At 37.2% G+C, this 16244-nt stretch overlaps 3 protein-coding genes across 4 annotated transcripts; 1 reads left to right on the top strand and 2 right to left on the bottom strand.

Annotated features, from left to right (window-relative positions):
• Positions 1-240: 240 nt before the first annotated feature.
• On the bottom strand, positions 241-3320 carry LOC119987091 (cyclic dof factor 3-like). The gene is made up of 2 exons (XM_038831837.1): positions 3036-3320; positions 241-1972 (listed from the first exon to the last, which is right to left on the bottom strand). Exons 1-2 carry the CDS (start codon positions 3174-3176, stop codon positions 713-715), a joined length of 1401 nt encoding a protein of 466 aa, XP_038687765.1. The 5' UTR covers positions 3177-3320; the 3' UTR covers positions 241-712.
• Positions 3321-6769: 3449 nt separating this feature from the next.
• LOC119987370 (GDSL esterase/lipase At1g74460-like) lies at positions 6770-8639 on the bottom strand. The gene is made up of 5 exons (XM_038832257.1): positions 8375-8639; positions 8161-8291; positions 7833-8072; positions 7387-7636; positions 6770-7288 (listed from the first exon to the last, which is right to left on the bottom strand). The coding sequence occupies exons 1-5, from the start codon at positions 8631-8633 to the stop codon at positions 7032-7034; spliced, it is 1137 nt and encodes a 378-aa protein (XP_038688185.1). The 5' UTR covers positions 8634-8639; the 3' UTR covers positions 6770-7031.
• A 1364-nt stretch (positions 8640-10003) lies between these two features.
• On the top strand, positions 10004-15520 carry LOC119986418. Of its 2 annotated transcripts, none has more exons than XM_038830976.1 (5): positions 10004-10162; positions 13952-14304; positions 14438-14576; positions 14970-15055; positions 15161-15520. In XM_038830976.1, the coding sequence occupies exons 2-5, from the start codon at positions 14038-14040 to the stop codon at positions 15290-15292; spliced, it is 624 nt and encodes a 207-aa protein (XP_038686904.1). In that variant the 5' UTR covers positions 10004-10162; positions 13952-14037; the 3' UTR covers positions 15293-15520. The 2 variants fall into 2 exon arrangements, with proteins under 2 accessions (XP_038686904.1, XP_038686903.1); XM_038830975.1 differs by lacking the exon at positions 10004-10162 and adding an exon at positions 12221-12464.
• Positions 15521-16244: the final 724 nt, after the last annotated feature.

Here is a 16244-nt window from a genome sequence, read left to right as displayed (position 1 = left end):
ATTTCCACTAAGAACAATACTTTTGAAGTCACGCTCTACACTTTAGCACAACTTTTGATAGCCCGAGTTACAACTCATATCGAATAAGTAAAGCACAAATTTGTATGGTGTACCTTCCTCTTCGACATATACCAGAATTTTAAGGGATTCAATTTTGGACTCATTACACATTTAGTCATTTACACTGCAACAACTGATCTTCAGACCTTTTGTGATCTGTTGCAACTTCTTACACGCTTGTTCAGAGAAACTCTAAGATAGTCCATTTTATAAAGATACAACAGAGAAATTACTGACTGAGAGTTAGCATATATACAGAACCCAGGAAAACGACGGCAGTGTCCAACTGTCCATTTTCCGGCTCTAGAAAGAGAGTTTTAACCCAGTATACATAGATTTTCATCCATCTAAAGATCTTTCTCAACTATACACTATCACTACTACACACACATACTTAGATATTTACAGGAGACACTAAGCAAACCAAGCAGACAAAATAAAGGTATCTGTGCATAGTGTTACAAAGAGGAACTTTTTCCTGCCAGATGTTTTATCGTCAACCAGAAACTTATCTCCCTTGGCCTTGCTTCCAGTCAATCAGCTAGCTAGTTCAGTTAGGCATTAAGGCTGATCAATCAAAAATAATCCATGAAGGATGCTGGCAAGTGCTGCCTTAATGAAACACTAGGTACTACAGCAAACTACCACACCTTCAAGAGCTCTCCTGGAAATTGATGGATCTAGAGAAGGCGGCAGGATTTGCTTGCAATACCCGAGCTGTTTCAGATATATGATTCTTTTCATCACCCTTTGATTTGAAAGACTTGAATAGTCCTCCCCCATTGATTGATCCATTCTTGATTCCCAGTGTTGCCCATATGGAGCTTTTTGCAGCCTCAGTTGGGTCGTCAATTCTTAGAGTCTTGGGGACCAAAACACATCCATTTTTTTGTTTACAAGGCTCTTCCTCAAGATCATCTGATTTATCCATGTTCCTATCCCTTGAATGCTTCCCTAGTGTGGGAGAATTTGGACTGCAGCTTGGACCCTTTTGGTTTGATGAGGAAGATTGCGGAGATAACAAAGGGATGTTCCAGGTGCCTCCATAATTACAATTCCAATAGGCAGGATAGAATGATATGGGATATCCTGGGGGGCAGAAAGCAGGTGGGGGCACTGCAGAGTTACATTGATAAGGCCAAGGAAGACAAGGAATTGGAGAAGAGAATCCATTAACATCTTGCATTGGTGGTCCTTGTAAGCAATTTCTGCCCCCTTCCTCCATTGAAGTAGAAACTGTGACAGAAGATCCACTAGAGCAGTCATCACAATTTTCTCCACCTTTGCAAGGACCTGGATTTCTTTGCTCCCCATGGCCGTGAAACCCATTTCGGGTGCCATTCAAAACTTTCTTATCCGAAAGAGTTAATACAGAAGCCATAGAACTACATATTGGCGTGTCTAACCCAAAGCTAAGGACTCTACCATTGCTTTTCAATAAAGGATGGTGAGTGCCATTCGGAGTTTCCATTCTAGCAGCCTGAAGTGCCTCAGAGATGTTTATGTGACGATAATGGGATGCAGAATTCTTGTTCTTGCGACGTCCAGCTCCAACAGGCACATTTCTCATTGTACCCCCTGCCGTCCAATATCTTTGACAGGCTTTGCAGAAATGACGGGGCTGGTTGACATTGTAATTGTTATAGTAACAGAACTTTGTATCCATGCTATTGCAGCGGGGGCATGGAAGTATCTTGTCCGGCTTCTTCAAAGTTCTCTCTTCTGAGTTCGTTGTCCCACTCTGTTCTTTCTCTGTCATGGTAGTCTCTGATTTAGCAGATTCTTCATCCATAGAAGGTGTCTTCGGGTTCACATCACTCTCTTTCATATTCTCTGGATTTGCCGATTCTGTATTTTCAGGGAAAGTATCATCTTGTTGCATGGTCTCTGCGGATTTTCCTGCTGGAGAATCCTGAAATTTAAATTGAACATTTATTAGATACAGTCATGACTTCTCTATCTTTTGTGAATCCACAGAAATTTCTAGAATTCAAGCCATGTCAATGTTTTGCAAAAACTATGAATACAGAAATGAAGATATAAAGAAACAATGGAATTGCTAGAATTGACAATATAAATTTCACTAAGCCACGGTATGAACATTTCAGGTGTAAGACAATAAGACAAAAGGCTATGCGTAGAATCTGCAATTTTTATAATATAAAAGGGTATCAACAACAAAATCAACACTGAAAACCAATGGAACTCTCTAGGTTCCCAAGATCTTGAACAGCTAACCAAAAAGACAAAACCAAAAGCATCCAGAAGCAGAGAAGAGAGAAGAAAAAGAAAGGGGAGAACAAACAAGGGACATTCAGTACCCAAAGGTTGCAAAAACCATGTACAATCAACTGATGGTTGATCAAGACTACTACAGTACTGACTGTTGATCAAGAGACTTATCCAGTTCTAAGCCAAAATCATTCAAAGTTACATGAGTGAAAGAAGAAAACTTCATAGAGAAGTTCAACTCATTTGTCAGACATTAGAATAGTTCAGATACATAAATGAAGGAAATCAAAGTCAAAGCAATAGTTGCTTGGACGAATAGTGTTCACCAAAAATAATGAAGAAGAAGAAGAAGAAAAGAAACACAATTAAAGACCTGGAAATTCTTGTATCCCCAATTCCCAATTGTAGAACAATAAATTCCATCTACTTTTTCTGATTTTAATCAAAATTCGGACCAAACAAAAACAGAGAAGCAAAATCTTTGATGTGAAAAAAAAAAAAAAGAACTTAAAACCGTAATTAAAACCAACAATCCAGCAGACAAGGTAGTCAAATCTATGGAGTGAAACCACTAGTTCGAACGTACCATTACAAGCAAACAAAACGAAAACACTGAGACCAAATAAAATCAACTCTGCAACTCATTTTGCATCATAAGAAACACATACACTATCCACAAATTCCCACACAACAGACAAGTCTCTCTCTCTCTCTCTGTCACTCTGTCACTCAGAGAATTGTACCTTCTCTGCTTTCTCTTCCTCTGAAGAGTCCGTCCCAGTAGAGCTCCGTTCAAAGTCGAAGATCTCCGGAGTAGAGAACTCCGCCAGAACGAGGATTTCCTTTCCGAAAAGCTTGATAGCAGGGTCTTTAGTTTCCAGCATTTTCTCGGTAACCAAACAGGAGGAAGTAAGTTGGCCGAGTCGTGATTTGGGCAAAGGAAGGAAAGGGAGTGTCGTCTCTTCTGTGTAATTGATCCATTTAAATCAAAAGTCGGCGCCACGTCATCATTAGGGTTTGATTCTCAGCCACATGTTTATGTGGCCTTCAGATTTTCTTACTTTCCCCACAAACTTTATAACTTTTAGTTCGTAGTAGCACGGAACAACGGTGCACCCGTTCTGCAAAATCCTAGTCAGCATTATAAGCTCCTTGGGAGTTGCAAAAGTATGGAATAATGGGAGAGGCCTTCAATTTCAATTCCAATTTTTTCTCAAAAATAATGTTAAATCGTGATTTTTCTTTTAAAAAAATTACATATTAAAATTTAAGAGTTAGAAATTAGTATTTAAGTTTTAGAGTTTAAGATTAATTAGGGTTTAATTTTTAATATTTAGAATTTAAAATTTAATATTTAGATTTTTTTCCCAAAATCTACTATATTCTAATATTATAAACACTAAAATACTTAATCACACATTTGTCTCTCAACTATACGTCAACTAGGCAGTCACGTATGATTTTTATGACTTTGAAATAATTTAAGGGATGAACAACGTATCTTTGAATAGCTAAGAGACGATTTTAAAAGTAAAAAAAGTTCAAGGATAATAATAAAATTAATGGTATAATTGAGAGATTAAATGTATATTTTTACCCCATTATACTTCACAATTTAACATAGTTTTAGAGAGAATTAGAGTCGAAATTGAAACTTTCACTCCCCAAAAGGATTGGTTTGCCGTGGTTACGTGGCACATAAATATTGGTTGAATAAGGAGTACTCCTATGATGTTATTCCAAACTCTTTAAACTTTAAAGTTGACAGGCTTTCCAGTTTTTGGATTTTTTTTGGGTAGTCCATGTGAATAATATTTAATAAAGGCCGGCCGTGACAGCTCATAACAATGTTTATTTGGAAAAACCTATTTCTTGCTAATTAAAATTTATAAAAAAATAGCATCTAAATATCTAATATATCGAGATTTTATTTTGATCATTAATAAATTGGTTTTCTCTAAAAATTTGGATGATATTATGAAATATTCAAATCCTTTTTTTTTTTTTTTTAATTTTGTGTTTGTTAAAACTTCTATCGCGCATCGATTAGGTGTAAGCCACCGATGTCTTTGATAAATAAATATCAAATCCCTATCAACCAAGATGATCATTTTAAGGACAAAATTGTGTGGGCCTTAATCCCAGAGCGGACAATATATTTATAAGTTGTTAGAGTTGGATTTATGTGATTCTCTCACGAGTAATATATTTACAAGTTGAGAATGGGAGGTTGGCTAGTTGGTCAGGTTATCTGCCCAGGACTTTAAGGTCTAGTGTTCTATTCTCATTAGGGGATTTGGGATTTTGATAGTTTTTCATCTGCTGTGGTGGCCTTCATGTGGCTTTACGTGTGTGTGGCTTGTGGGCCTTTTAAAAAGAAATATATATATATTTACAAGTTGTTAGAGTTGGATTTATGTAATTGCATTTAAATGTAATTGTTTTATTAGATGATTTTATTGTTAACAGTTAAATTTCACTTTTTTGTTTAATTCTATTGAATATCATTGTTTTGTTTTTGCCTAATTCAATTGAATATCACAGTTTTTTTTTTCTTTCTAGAATTTCACTATTTTTGAAGCGAATATCATAATTTTCTGCACCATAATTAAAACCAAAAAAAAAAGATTCATAATAAATTAATTTCATAATATCACAGTTTTTTTATCCTTGTCTTATTCTTTTAGTAATATATGTGTTGAGACTTTTAGTAATATATATGTCATTTTCAATATTTATCCCATTTAAATAACTAAATTATTATCTCAGTTCAAAGAATATTTCTTCATATCAGCTCATTCAGTGGGTCCCAGCATATGAAAAGGCCAAAGGTTAAGGGTGATTTATTCTCGATAACTTGAAGAACATAATCCAATTATTTTGAACACGTGTCCCGTGTTCAATAGAAAGTGTGTGTCCCACCTTGGCATTTTTCTCTCCTTTTCTCAGGACGGACAACTTTCCACATCATGCCACGTTTTCCGGAATAAGAGGGGCTCCAATTTCGAAAATGACTTATAATCCTTGATATTTTCGTTCATAACTAGTCATAACAGTATTATATTATATAATTACATTGAATTTCGTTACTATAATGTTTAATTACATTGACTTTTGTTACTCCTACGTTGTCTAATTACGGTTGACTATGACTGAATTTGTTAGGGATATTTAGAGCTGCCGCTCCAATTCTTCCCAAAAAATCATATTAAATCATGATTTCTCTTTGAAAATGACATACTAGAGTATAGGAGTTAGGAAGTAGTACTTATGGTTTAGAGTTTAAGGTTAAAGATTTAGAATTTAAGGTTTTGAACTTAATTTTTAGTGTTTATGGTTTAGAACTTAAGGTTTATGGTTTAGATTTTTGTTATTTCCTAAAATCTACCATATTATAATATTATAAAAATCAAAATACTAAATTATACATTTTAATTCATAATTTAACATAATTTTGGGAAGAATTGGAGGCAAAATTGGAGCCCACCTATCCCATTTTCCAATATTATAAATTTGGTACACGTAATGGGGATAAAAAAGTAAAGTACTCTCTTTGGAGACCCTTTTTTCCATCTTTCGGTGTAAAAAAGTCAACGGATAAGGTTATGTACTAATCACATAAACTAAGCTGCTTTTTTTTTTTTTCTTTTTTTAAAAAAAAGAAGCATATAAAGTAAGCTTGGTATTTAAAAACGATTAAGATATATAATTAAGATGTTACTTTAGAGATTAAGTTGGCTTTGTCAATTTTAGGGCGGCCGCGTGTACGATTAAGTTACTAAATATTATATAAGTAAAAGCTTAATCTTGAGTTTTGGGTAGGAAACCACATTTTGATTGGGACAGGCAATAGTGATTATTAAGCCAATTAAAAATTACCTAAATTTATTCATTCCAATTAACATTAACATATATGGACAGCAAAGAAAAAGACAACTACTTCATGACTATAACGCTCAATACAGAGATATTTATTTACAAATGGATCAAGCCTTTTCAATTTTGGGCCAAAAATTGAAAAGAAAAAGTTTTGAGTCCAAAAAGACAAACAATTGGTGTCGTAGGCCCATCAACTAGTGGAACGGCTACTCAAATCCCATTTGGGGATTTTTTAGTTTGGATGTATGTATATATAACTTAAAGCGTTATATCTCTTTTTATTGTGATGTTTGCTGTTTATTGCTTTGGTTTCATATTTTGGTTTCAAAAATGTTAGGGATCCCCGTAAAAAATATCACAGTTATCTCAATAGTCGATCTTATCCCTTGATTGATGTAAGTGTAGGGGTCCACAAAACCTGATGATTGAACTAGATAGTGACAGATCTCTATCACTTTTGTTCGCAATTCTTAATTATTATTATTGTTCGACAATTAATTAAGTCCCTAGTTAAAAACCCCACATAATTTCCAAGAAATCTGCATTAATTGTTTATTAGTATAATTAAGAACCAACCCAACATTGTTAAATTGACAAATCCTTGGAATATCTTAATCCAATTTCATAGAGAGTGGATATTGAGGTAGAACCCACCATATATTCTACAATAGGGGCTACAATTTTGTCCACTTTATATAACAATTTCTCATGCTTTTCTTCTGAAATTAAACTTGAAAGTATTCAAGCATTTCTCTTTTGTACCATATGCTAAAAGTATTACAAAATCAAGCAGGATTGAATTCACAGCTTGACTTATTTGTGTATAGAGTATAGACTTACATAGGTAATGCAACAATTTGTTAATCGTCTGGAGATGGAGCAACATCACCATCGACGTAAGGAGTAGGAGCAGGAGCAGGAGTAGGAGCGTCGCCTAAAAATCCGAGTTTATTGATAAGCTCCTTGGCGATTAACTCATTAGCGCTATCACTTGGATGGTATTCATCCCAAAACACATACTTACTCCTATCTTTGCACAATATTGATGCCGGAACACATGTGAGTGCAGGCCTAATACGCCCGAAGGAGCAGCACGGTGAGTCCGAATTATTGAACCCTACATCATTCACAAACACTTCAACTTCTATATGAAAAAGAAATCAATAATGCGGATTAGAAACCGAAAGCTAATGATGTATTTGAATTACTACATACCGTATTTGTGCGGATTGCTAATCACATCGCTAACGACATCATAAGCATCTCCAAATCTGTAATTAGCATTGGCTAATTGGGTAGACAAGCTGTTAACTAACTTGCTTGTTGCTTTGTTGAAGCTTAGGGCTAGTTTGTTTGTTCTATCTTGACAATCCCCACTTGTGGTTAGCACTCTTTGGAGTGGAATACAGCCCATTGGGCCTAGCCCAAACACCATTAGTTCCCGAGCCCCTAAGCCATGCAATTGCTGTTACAGACATTGCAATTTATAGTTAGTGAGTAGTGACACTTCATAAATCAAAATAGTAGTCTTGCAGATCCTAACGTTTTTTTGTCTCAGTTATCGTAAATACTGAGATTGACGCACACGATTTCATACATGTGGGGTCCATGATTTCACGTGGATCATATGGTCCATATCCGATTTTAGGGCAGATATATACCTTGAGTTGTCCTTGAAGAGTTTCCATTAGGTAGTCGATGAAAGTTTGATCATTGTAGTTCCATGAGTCGCTGTAAACCGGCATTAAGTAGTTGTTAATGAAGTCATTACTCCCTAAAGCAACCACATAACGAGCTTCTTGAAAGAATTTCGCAGCCGATTCTTCTCCGATTTTGGTCTTAATCAGCTCTTGTGTTCCTTGGAACAACTCAATTTGCTTGTTCAGAGAGAACCTTTGAATCTGAAACAAGAAAATTAAATTATCAAACTAATACTTAAACGTTTGCTTTAATGAAAAATGATGAAGATCAATGTTAATTAGAACATACAAATAAGCCACCAGTTTCATTCAGAATCCCACCACCACCAGACGCATAATTGACACCATTCTCTAGTATCACATCTTCACTCAAAGACGGGTCTAAAAAAGCCGGCGGCCTCGGGAGGCCCGTCGCGTCCCCTGTTATATTCACAATCTTATGATTAGCACAACAATTGAATATTTGATCGATCTTACGAAACATTGTAGCTATTAATTTGTACCTATAATATCAGAAACCGTACGGCCATTAGTGAACCTGCCGTTAGGGAGGCCGTTGCCAAAATCGATACCGTACCACGGCAGGCTAGCCTGAGCAAGGCTTCTGGTGAGGTACCTGTTATTGCCAACATCAGAGAGGGAGTCTCCAAATATGAATTGCACAATCTTGCAGTGACAACCATCAATATTGGCTAGGATGATGGTTAGAGTTAGTGTTGTGATGAGTCGTAGTAGTAGTAATGAGGGCTTCATAGTTGTCATGGAATTATAATTATGGTCTTGAAAGATTTAGGGGTTAGTGGATTTAAAGAGATGGTGATTGTTTTTGAATGCAAGAAAAGGTAGATTTGTTTGATGAACAAATTCTGTACCTTTTGATTCAAACCTACTACAACAACCTTTGTTTTTTTGTCACAACAACAATATTATAACTTTATTCTCTAAGAATGTCGTGGAAGATATTGAAATCAAGCAATTATAGTTATGATGGGTTTACCTAAGCATGTCTAATTTAACTTATAGGAAAGAAATAAGGATGAGGTGGGTAGATATGTTAGACAACAATTCATGACCGATGGAATCACGTATCTTGTGCTGTTGTACTTATAAAATAAAGGGGCGGTTAAATACACCGTGTAATTGGTATCACTTATGTGGAGTTGTATATATGTGTGCGAGTGTATTTTTTTCAAAATATATTAAAGGGTATGATAGTAAAATTGGGGTAGTATAAAAACACATACATTTTGAATTGATTTTGTGGTGTATTTAACAAAAAAAACTGCAATGTATTTAACTATTCCTAAAATATTATAACATGATTTTTCAATTGTGCTTTGTTTTATGCTTTGAGATGTATTTTTCAAAGATTCTGTGTACTTTGTTTTATGCTTTGGATATATTTACGCAAAATATAACATTCGGTCCCTCAACTGTACATCTAGTTTCACTTCCGTCATTATTTTTTTTTTGTCCTTAACTTCGTCTTTCAACTATTGAAAGGTATATATTTCGTCCTCCAATCGAGAGAGTAGCCGAAAAAATGCAACGTGACAACTATTTAACATATTGGAGTAATCATAGTTGACAAACTTTGATAAACATGAACGATATTATTCCTAAATTATTAACATCTAACACTCTTAATGCTTAAACTATACAACAAACTAGTTTGTGAATTTTGTAGAGTTAGACATTTTGGGGATTTTTTGAGATGACATGTGTAAAATTTAAGCCAAGTGGGATGACAGATGTAAAAATTATGATAACTGGATAACTGGGATGACACGTATGATTTTTATGATGCCGAAATTATTTGAGGGACGAACGGAGTACCTTTAGATAGTTAATGGACGATTTTAAGAGAAAAAAGGTTTAAGAACAAAAACAAAATCAATAATATAGTTGAGGGACAAAATATATATTTTTGTCAATATATTTAGTAAAATCTGGGATGCGTTTAAAGATTTCCAAATAATACTATAAAAAAATTCACTAATGCCAAGTATAAGCCCAATTACAAATCATACACAGGCCGTGGAGTGAGGTAATCCAAGAAGGCCCAAGGCCCAATCAATAGTACTGTACTGGGTCGGCCAGGATGCTTGGATTGGAAGTAGAAACTAGAAAGGCAGAATCGAGAGGAAGCAGATAGGCGGTGGATTCGGGAGCACGCAGTGATTTGTCGCCAAACCAAACATCGATCCCAATAAAAAGCTCGCCTTCTCTCAATTGGCTTCAGCAGGCGTAAGGAGAGACGCGCAGCAGCAGCAGCATCTCTGTATTTACTGGTACTCTCTTCTCTATCATTTGTTTTATAGTTCTAGATCTGATTCTCTTTTATATGTGTGTCTTTTACCTTTCCTTTGGTTTCTCCGTGTAGTTATGCATATATGTGTGTTGGGCTTAGATCTGTTGCTCTTATGGGTTGTTTTCTAAGATATGTGTAGTTTCAGGTCAATGAATTTTTATAGCATTAGAATTTTTCTGCGGGATTTTAGTAAGACGATGTCTTTTTAATTTTTCTTTTGTTGAGTGGTTCTTTGAATTAGAATTTAAATACAATTTTCTAGACCCTTTCCTAAATTTTAGACATGATCATGGAAGCTGCTAGATTTTCAATTGTCTGTTTTCGTGAAACTGAAAGAGATGTTTCAAAATGTGTTTTGGTTGCTGAAAACTTTAGAATACAAATTTGTAGAGAACCCTAGCCTGAAACATGAAAATCATTTAAATGGACGAAGATAGTCAAATTTGTTTAAAAAATCGGTCTAGTCGGCCGAGTAGTCGCTAGTCGAGGCTTGCCACTTCGATTAGAGGGTAATTGGGTCACTTAATTGGTGACCCGATTAAATACCGATTAGTCGGAGCTAGTCGGTCTAGTCCTCTTTTTTTGGGCATGGGCTTTTTTTTTGACAGGGCCATTTTTGGGCATGAGCGTTTTTTTTGGGCCCCATTTTTTTCCTTTTGGCCCAGTTTTTCATTCAAGTCCAAGTCATAACAGCCTGATGAGAATCCCATATCGGAAGATGGTGGGTTTGGAGTCTAGCTTATAAGGGAGGACAAACCTCTTATTGTCAACCTGAGTTTTCAATAGAGAGTTAGGCCCAAACTTGTGATGCTAGACTTGGGCCCCCATCCCGTGTGACGGGTATTCATCATTGGTGCTTTCATTGAGAGTGCACGCGCCTGCGTGTAGGCCCGTGGACTGACACTATCGTAGGCGGGCCTACCCCAAAGCCCATTCCTTTGTGGAGTTGGGTTAGCAGACAGTGGGCTGTGTCCATTGTGGGTGGGTTGAAAAAGAGAAAAAGGCCGTAAAAAAAAGAGAAAGAAAAAAGGCCGTTATAAGTAACTGGGAAAGCCCTAGATCCACTGGACCTGGCAAGGCTATGTGACCCTAGCTCGCAAGGCTTGGGGCGGTAAGTGGGCCGTATGCCGAAATGGTACAGTCAAGGCCATGCACGAGGACGTGCATGCTTCCAAGGGGGGAGGATTGATGAGAATCCTACATCGGAAGATGGTAGGTTTGGAGTCTAGCATATAAGGGAGGACAAACCTCTTATTGTCAACCTGGGTTTTCAATAGAGAGTTAGGCCCAAACTTGTGATGCTAGACTTGGGCCCCCATCCCGTGTGGCGGGTATTCATCATTGGTGCTTTCATTGAGAGTGCACGCGCCTGCGTGTAGGCCCGTGGACTGACACTATCGTAGGCGGGCCTACCCCAGAGCCCATTCCTTTGTGGAGTTGGGTTAGCAGACAGTGGGCTGTGTCCATTGTGGGCGGGTTGGAAAAGAGAAAAAGGCTGTAAAAAAAAAGAGAAAGAAAAAAGGCCGTTATAAGTAACTGGGAAAGCCCTAGATCCACTGGACCTGGCAAGGCTATGTGACCCTAGCTCGCAAGGCTTGGGGCGGTAAGTGGGCCGTATGCCGAAATGGTACAGTCAAGGCCATGCACGAGGACGTGCATGCTTCCAAGGGGGGAGGAAAGGCCGTTATAAGTAACTGGGAAAGCCCTAGATCCACTGGACCTGGCAAGGCTATGTGACCCTAGCTCGCAAGGCTTGGGGCGGTAAGTGGGCCGTATGCCGAAATGGTACAGTCAAGGCCATGCACGAGGACGTGCATGCTTCCAAGGGGGGAGGATTGATGAGAATCCCACATCGGAATATGGTGGGTTTGGAGTCTAGCTTATAAGGGAGGACAAACCTCTTATTGTCAACCTGGGTTTTCAATAGAGAGTTAGGCCCAAACTTGTGATGCTAGACTTGGGCCCCCATCCCGTGTGGCGGGTATTCATCACAGCCCAAAAACTCCCCTTCTAGTCCTCTACGCGACGCAAATTGCAGATAGCTTGAAACCCTAAAATTTGCAATGTATGTTCGCTTGTTGCTGCAACCGATTGCTTCGGGGAGTACAAAACGACTGAGGCGCTGGTGATTTCGACTCAATTCTTTGCTATTTTCTGCTATTCGCTTGTTCTATTCTTTGCTGTCGCTTGTTCTAGTCTCTGCTGGAGCTATTCTGTATTCTCTTCATTGGTTGTAGAGGTGTTCCTGTTCGTCGCTTGTTCTAGTCTGCTGGTCGACTCAGGTTCTGTATTCTATCTGCTATTCTGGTACCCTCTCGTGTTCTGTACTCTGTCTGCTAGTCTCTGCTGTTGTGTTCTTCGATTCAAGCTGTTGTGTTCAGTACCCTATCTGCTGTTCTGTACCCTCTCTGCTGTTGTGTTCTGTATTGAAAGGAGGAATGCCCACAATCAGTTCAAATAAGATGACACCGACAAACTACCAATCTGCCGTTGTGTCTGAGGAAGATGGACTATAATAGTTCTTTTCTAGACATCTGTACGTGAGCAACCGTTGTAACATGTCATGGTATTGAAAATTATGCTTATTTTTACATGGTATGCAAAATCTTACGAACATGTGCCCCCACTACAGAGTACAGACATGCTCTGTCTTCAACTAATTTTTTTTGTCAATTATTGGCTTTATGCCTTTATGTTTCACACTCGAGTGTTTAACTTTAATTTGTGTTTTGACTCTGTTAGTATTGAATTTGGTTTGGTATTGCATATGATGATTGCTTAATTTACCTTGAATTTTTTTTTGTGATGAAATATTTGTTCTGGTTGATAATTTGTCATTAATCTGTATGTGTTCAAGGTATTATTTTCATTTATATCGTGTTTTTACACATATATATATGATATGTATTGCATATATATATATATAGAGGGATTCTCAAGTGCGGGATCCCACACTTTATTTAAAGTGCGGGATCCATCTAACACCATTCACTCGTGGGCCTCATCACGTGTGGGGACCACACTTACACATAATGAATGGTGTTAGATGGATCCCTTATTTTAAATAAAGTGAGGGATCCCTCACTTGAGAATTTTCATATATATATATATATATATATATATATATATTTTAATTAAAGAAACTCAAAACGATTAATCCAATTAATCCCCTACTAGTCCCTGATTAATCCAATTAATCCCTAGTCCCCGCGAGCCGCCTAGCAATTTTTGCAACCATGGATTTTCCCCTTCATGCATTTGCTTTTGGTTCTGTTTCATATGTCAAAGCTGAATTACTGTGTATCTCCATTGCTGTCCGAATACATACTTGTTTTTTGTATAGTTGAGAGTTCGCCAAGTACTTAGTTTAACATGTAATGTCTTCTAATGTTATTTGTTCCATGCGTCTAACCTGGAATGTATGTTGACATTCAGTAAATTCTAGTTTCTTTTTGTCATGAGAAAAAAGACATTATGATAGCATCCTACTCAAATTTGTAAATTTAACAATATTGTATCATTTGCCTAGATGTTTAGTCGAAGTTTTTTTTTTTTCTGTGGATTCGGTTTTGTCTTGAGAATTATTGACAACGTTGGAGTTTCTTGCTTTCTTTTAGGGAGCCACCATTTGCACACTTACTTGAACTCACCTCACAAACATATTTAGCACACCCTAATTTTTTTAATACACACATTGAGCTTCCCAAGTTATCCTTTCAAACATATTAATTACATAATACTTAATATCATAAACTACCTTCTTGCCCAGTGACGATTACATTACAATACCTTTCAGAAAACCAGGCTAGTTTTAACCAAAAGTCAACCGATATCTGGTGACGCGAACACAGAAAAATGTGCATCAGTGACAGGGAAGTGCCTCGCGGGCTCGTTATATCGGCCAGCGAACCGATTCGATCATTCCTCGATTCAGCATCTAGGGATCCAAAGCTCTCCTCTGAACTGCAGGAACTCGCTCTAACACTCTTTTCTCAAAGCAATGTCTCTTACAAGTCGCTCAGAAGTGTATGGGTTGGGTCCAACCCGGTGACTCGACCACACTTGACTTGCCTCTTCTCTGGATCTCAGTTCGTCTTCACCAGCCCCAAACCTAGGGAAAAGGTAATGTTTTGGAAGAATCCACTTTGAAATCCGAAATTAGTTGAATGGTCAAGGAAGAATTGGGAAAAAAATTGAAAATTTTGTTTCAAGAGCTTCTTTTGGTTTGAGTTAATGTTACTATTATTTTGTTTAGAGTGAAGAATTGAAGGCCAGATTAAGGAAGCTTGAAGAATTGGCAGAGAGGAATGCCTATCAAGAGCTTGTTAGGGATATCACGCCGAGGAAGGGTCCTGAAGAACCCTTCTCTTCTTACAAGGATCAGCTTGGTTTTGGTAACTGCTCTTGTACCATCTCATATGCACATAATATGCATACCACATGCATATATGTATATTTTTATTGATAGTATATGTTTATTAATTACTAGTACCAATGCGTTTTACTTGTTTACGAGCTTGTATGATGAGGATGACGCCGAACAAAAATTTTGAATTTACAATTGCATTTTGAACTCCATTGTAGTTGTGACATATGGTGATGGTTCACTTGTACAACATATTGGTCTATTTGCCTATCTTTTAAGGTTTTCTAAAGGAGAAGTAAAATAAATGTTTGATACAATTCTTTGGAATAAGTTGCATCCAAAAACTTATTTGGATGCTTTGTGAAACTTTGCGTAGTTGTTTGGATGCTCTGTGACAAGTTATCAATTATGACTTCTACAGGTTTACATGTTGTTGTCATAATGTTTACTGGCTATTTGGTTGGATATGCTGGATTCCGAGCATTGTTTGATCACAGTCCTGCCATGGTAACTTCAGAAATATCATAGTTTGGCATTGTTTTACTTAAGTTTTGTCAGCTTTTATGGATGTGCTGAAACTGATGTTATACTCTCTCTCTCTCTCTCTGTCAGAATGCTGCTGGAGGGATTCTCGGACTGGTTGGTGGGATGCTTGTAGAAACTCTTCTTTTCATTATTAGATCTACCAGTGGGGATCGTCATAGATCATCGTCTACCACTTCGAAGCTAAAGAAGGATCAATAGATGTAGTATGGAGAGAGTTTGGTCCCTTTTTCTTGTTCTCAGTGTTAAATTATGATGAGTAACGATCTGTAAAAAGATGTGAGGCGAGGCGAGGCGTGGAGATGAGATGATGATGATTATTTGTATAATAAATTTAATTAAAAAGATTAGGGTTATAATGTTCAATTCAATTTAATTGTACTTGTTCTTCTGCACCCAAATTATGCAATTCATATGTGATTTCAGCCACATAACCAGCAATCTTAAGCTGTTTGTTTATCCCATCCAGCTTTTCGTAAATTTCCTTATTCAGCTTTTCACTCCTTTCACCTCAATATTACTACGTCCAGGTGTTGTTTGGAAACCTTTCTCCTTTATATAAACGCCCTCAATTCCAACATTTTGTCCCAATTGTCAATTGGGTAATATATGCGCAACAACAGAACATAATCCCAAGCTTCCTCTGCCTCGAATTCAACAAATGACCAGCTATGCGCTCTGCCATTATGATGTATGTTGGGCAATATTCCGAACTCTTTCCTCATGCAATCAAAAATCATCATTGCTTCGTCAACGAAACGAAACAACAATTACTACAAGCACAAAAGCTCCTGTAAAAGTTTGTTCATGCGAGTAAGAATGCTTGCACTTTGAACAAGAAATACAGAATCAAGAGATCAATTGATTCATTCCAAAGTAACTACAAAGAGAAGAAGAGAAGTAAGCTAGAGCTTTACAACGGTCACTGAATCTAGACTGAAGAAAACAGAGATGTCAATTCAACAACGGTTGAGAAGACCTAGAGCAAAACGACATCGTTAATTAAGAAAAGGACTGTGATATAAAACGCTTTCATATGAGAAGGAAGTAAGGCAGAGACGTATGTCTCCTAACACTCCCTCTCAAGCTTAGCATGGGTGTTAACCATGTTAAGATTAAACATGAATTCTTGAAGCTTGGCAAGAGACATAGG

The sequence above is a fragment of the Tripterygium wilfordii genome, chromosome 20, assembly GCF_013401445.1.
Source record: "Tripterygium wilfordii isolate XIE 37 chromosome 20, ASM1340144v1, whole genome shotgun sequence".
NCBI lineage: Eukaryota > Viridiplantae > Streptophyta > Magnoliopsida > Celastrales > Celastraceae > Tripterygium > Tripterygium wilfordii.
This window is presented reverse-complemented; position numbering and strand designations above follow the sequence as displayed.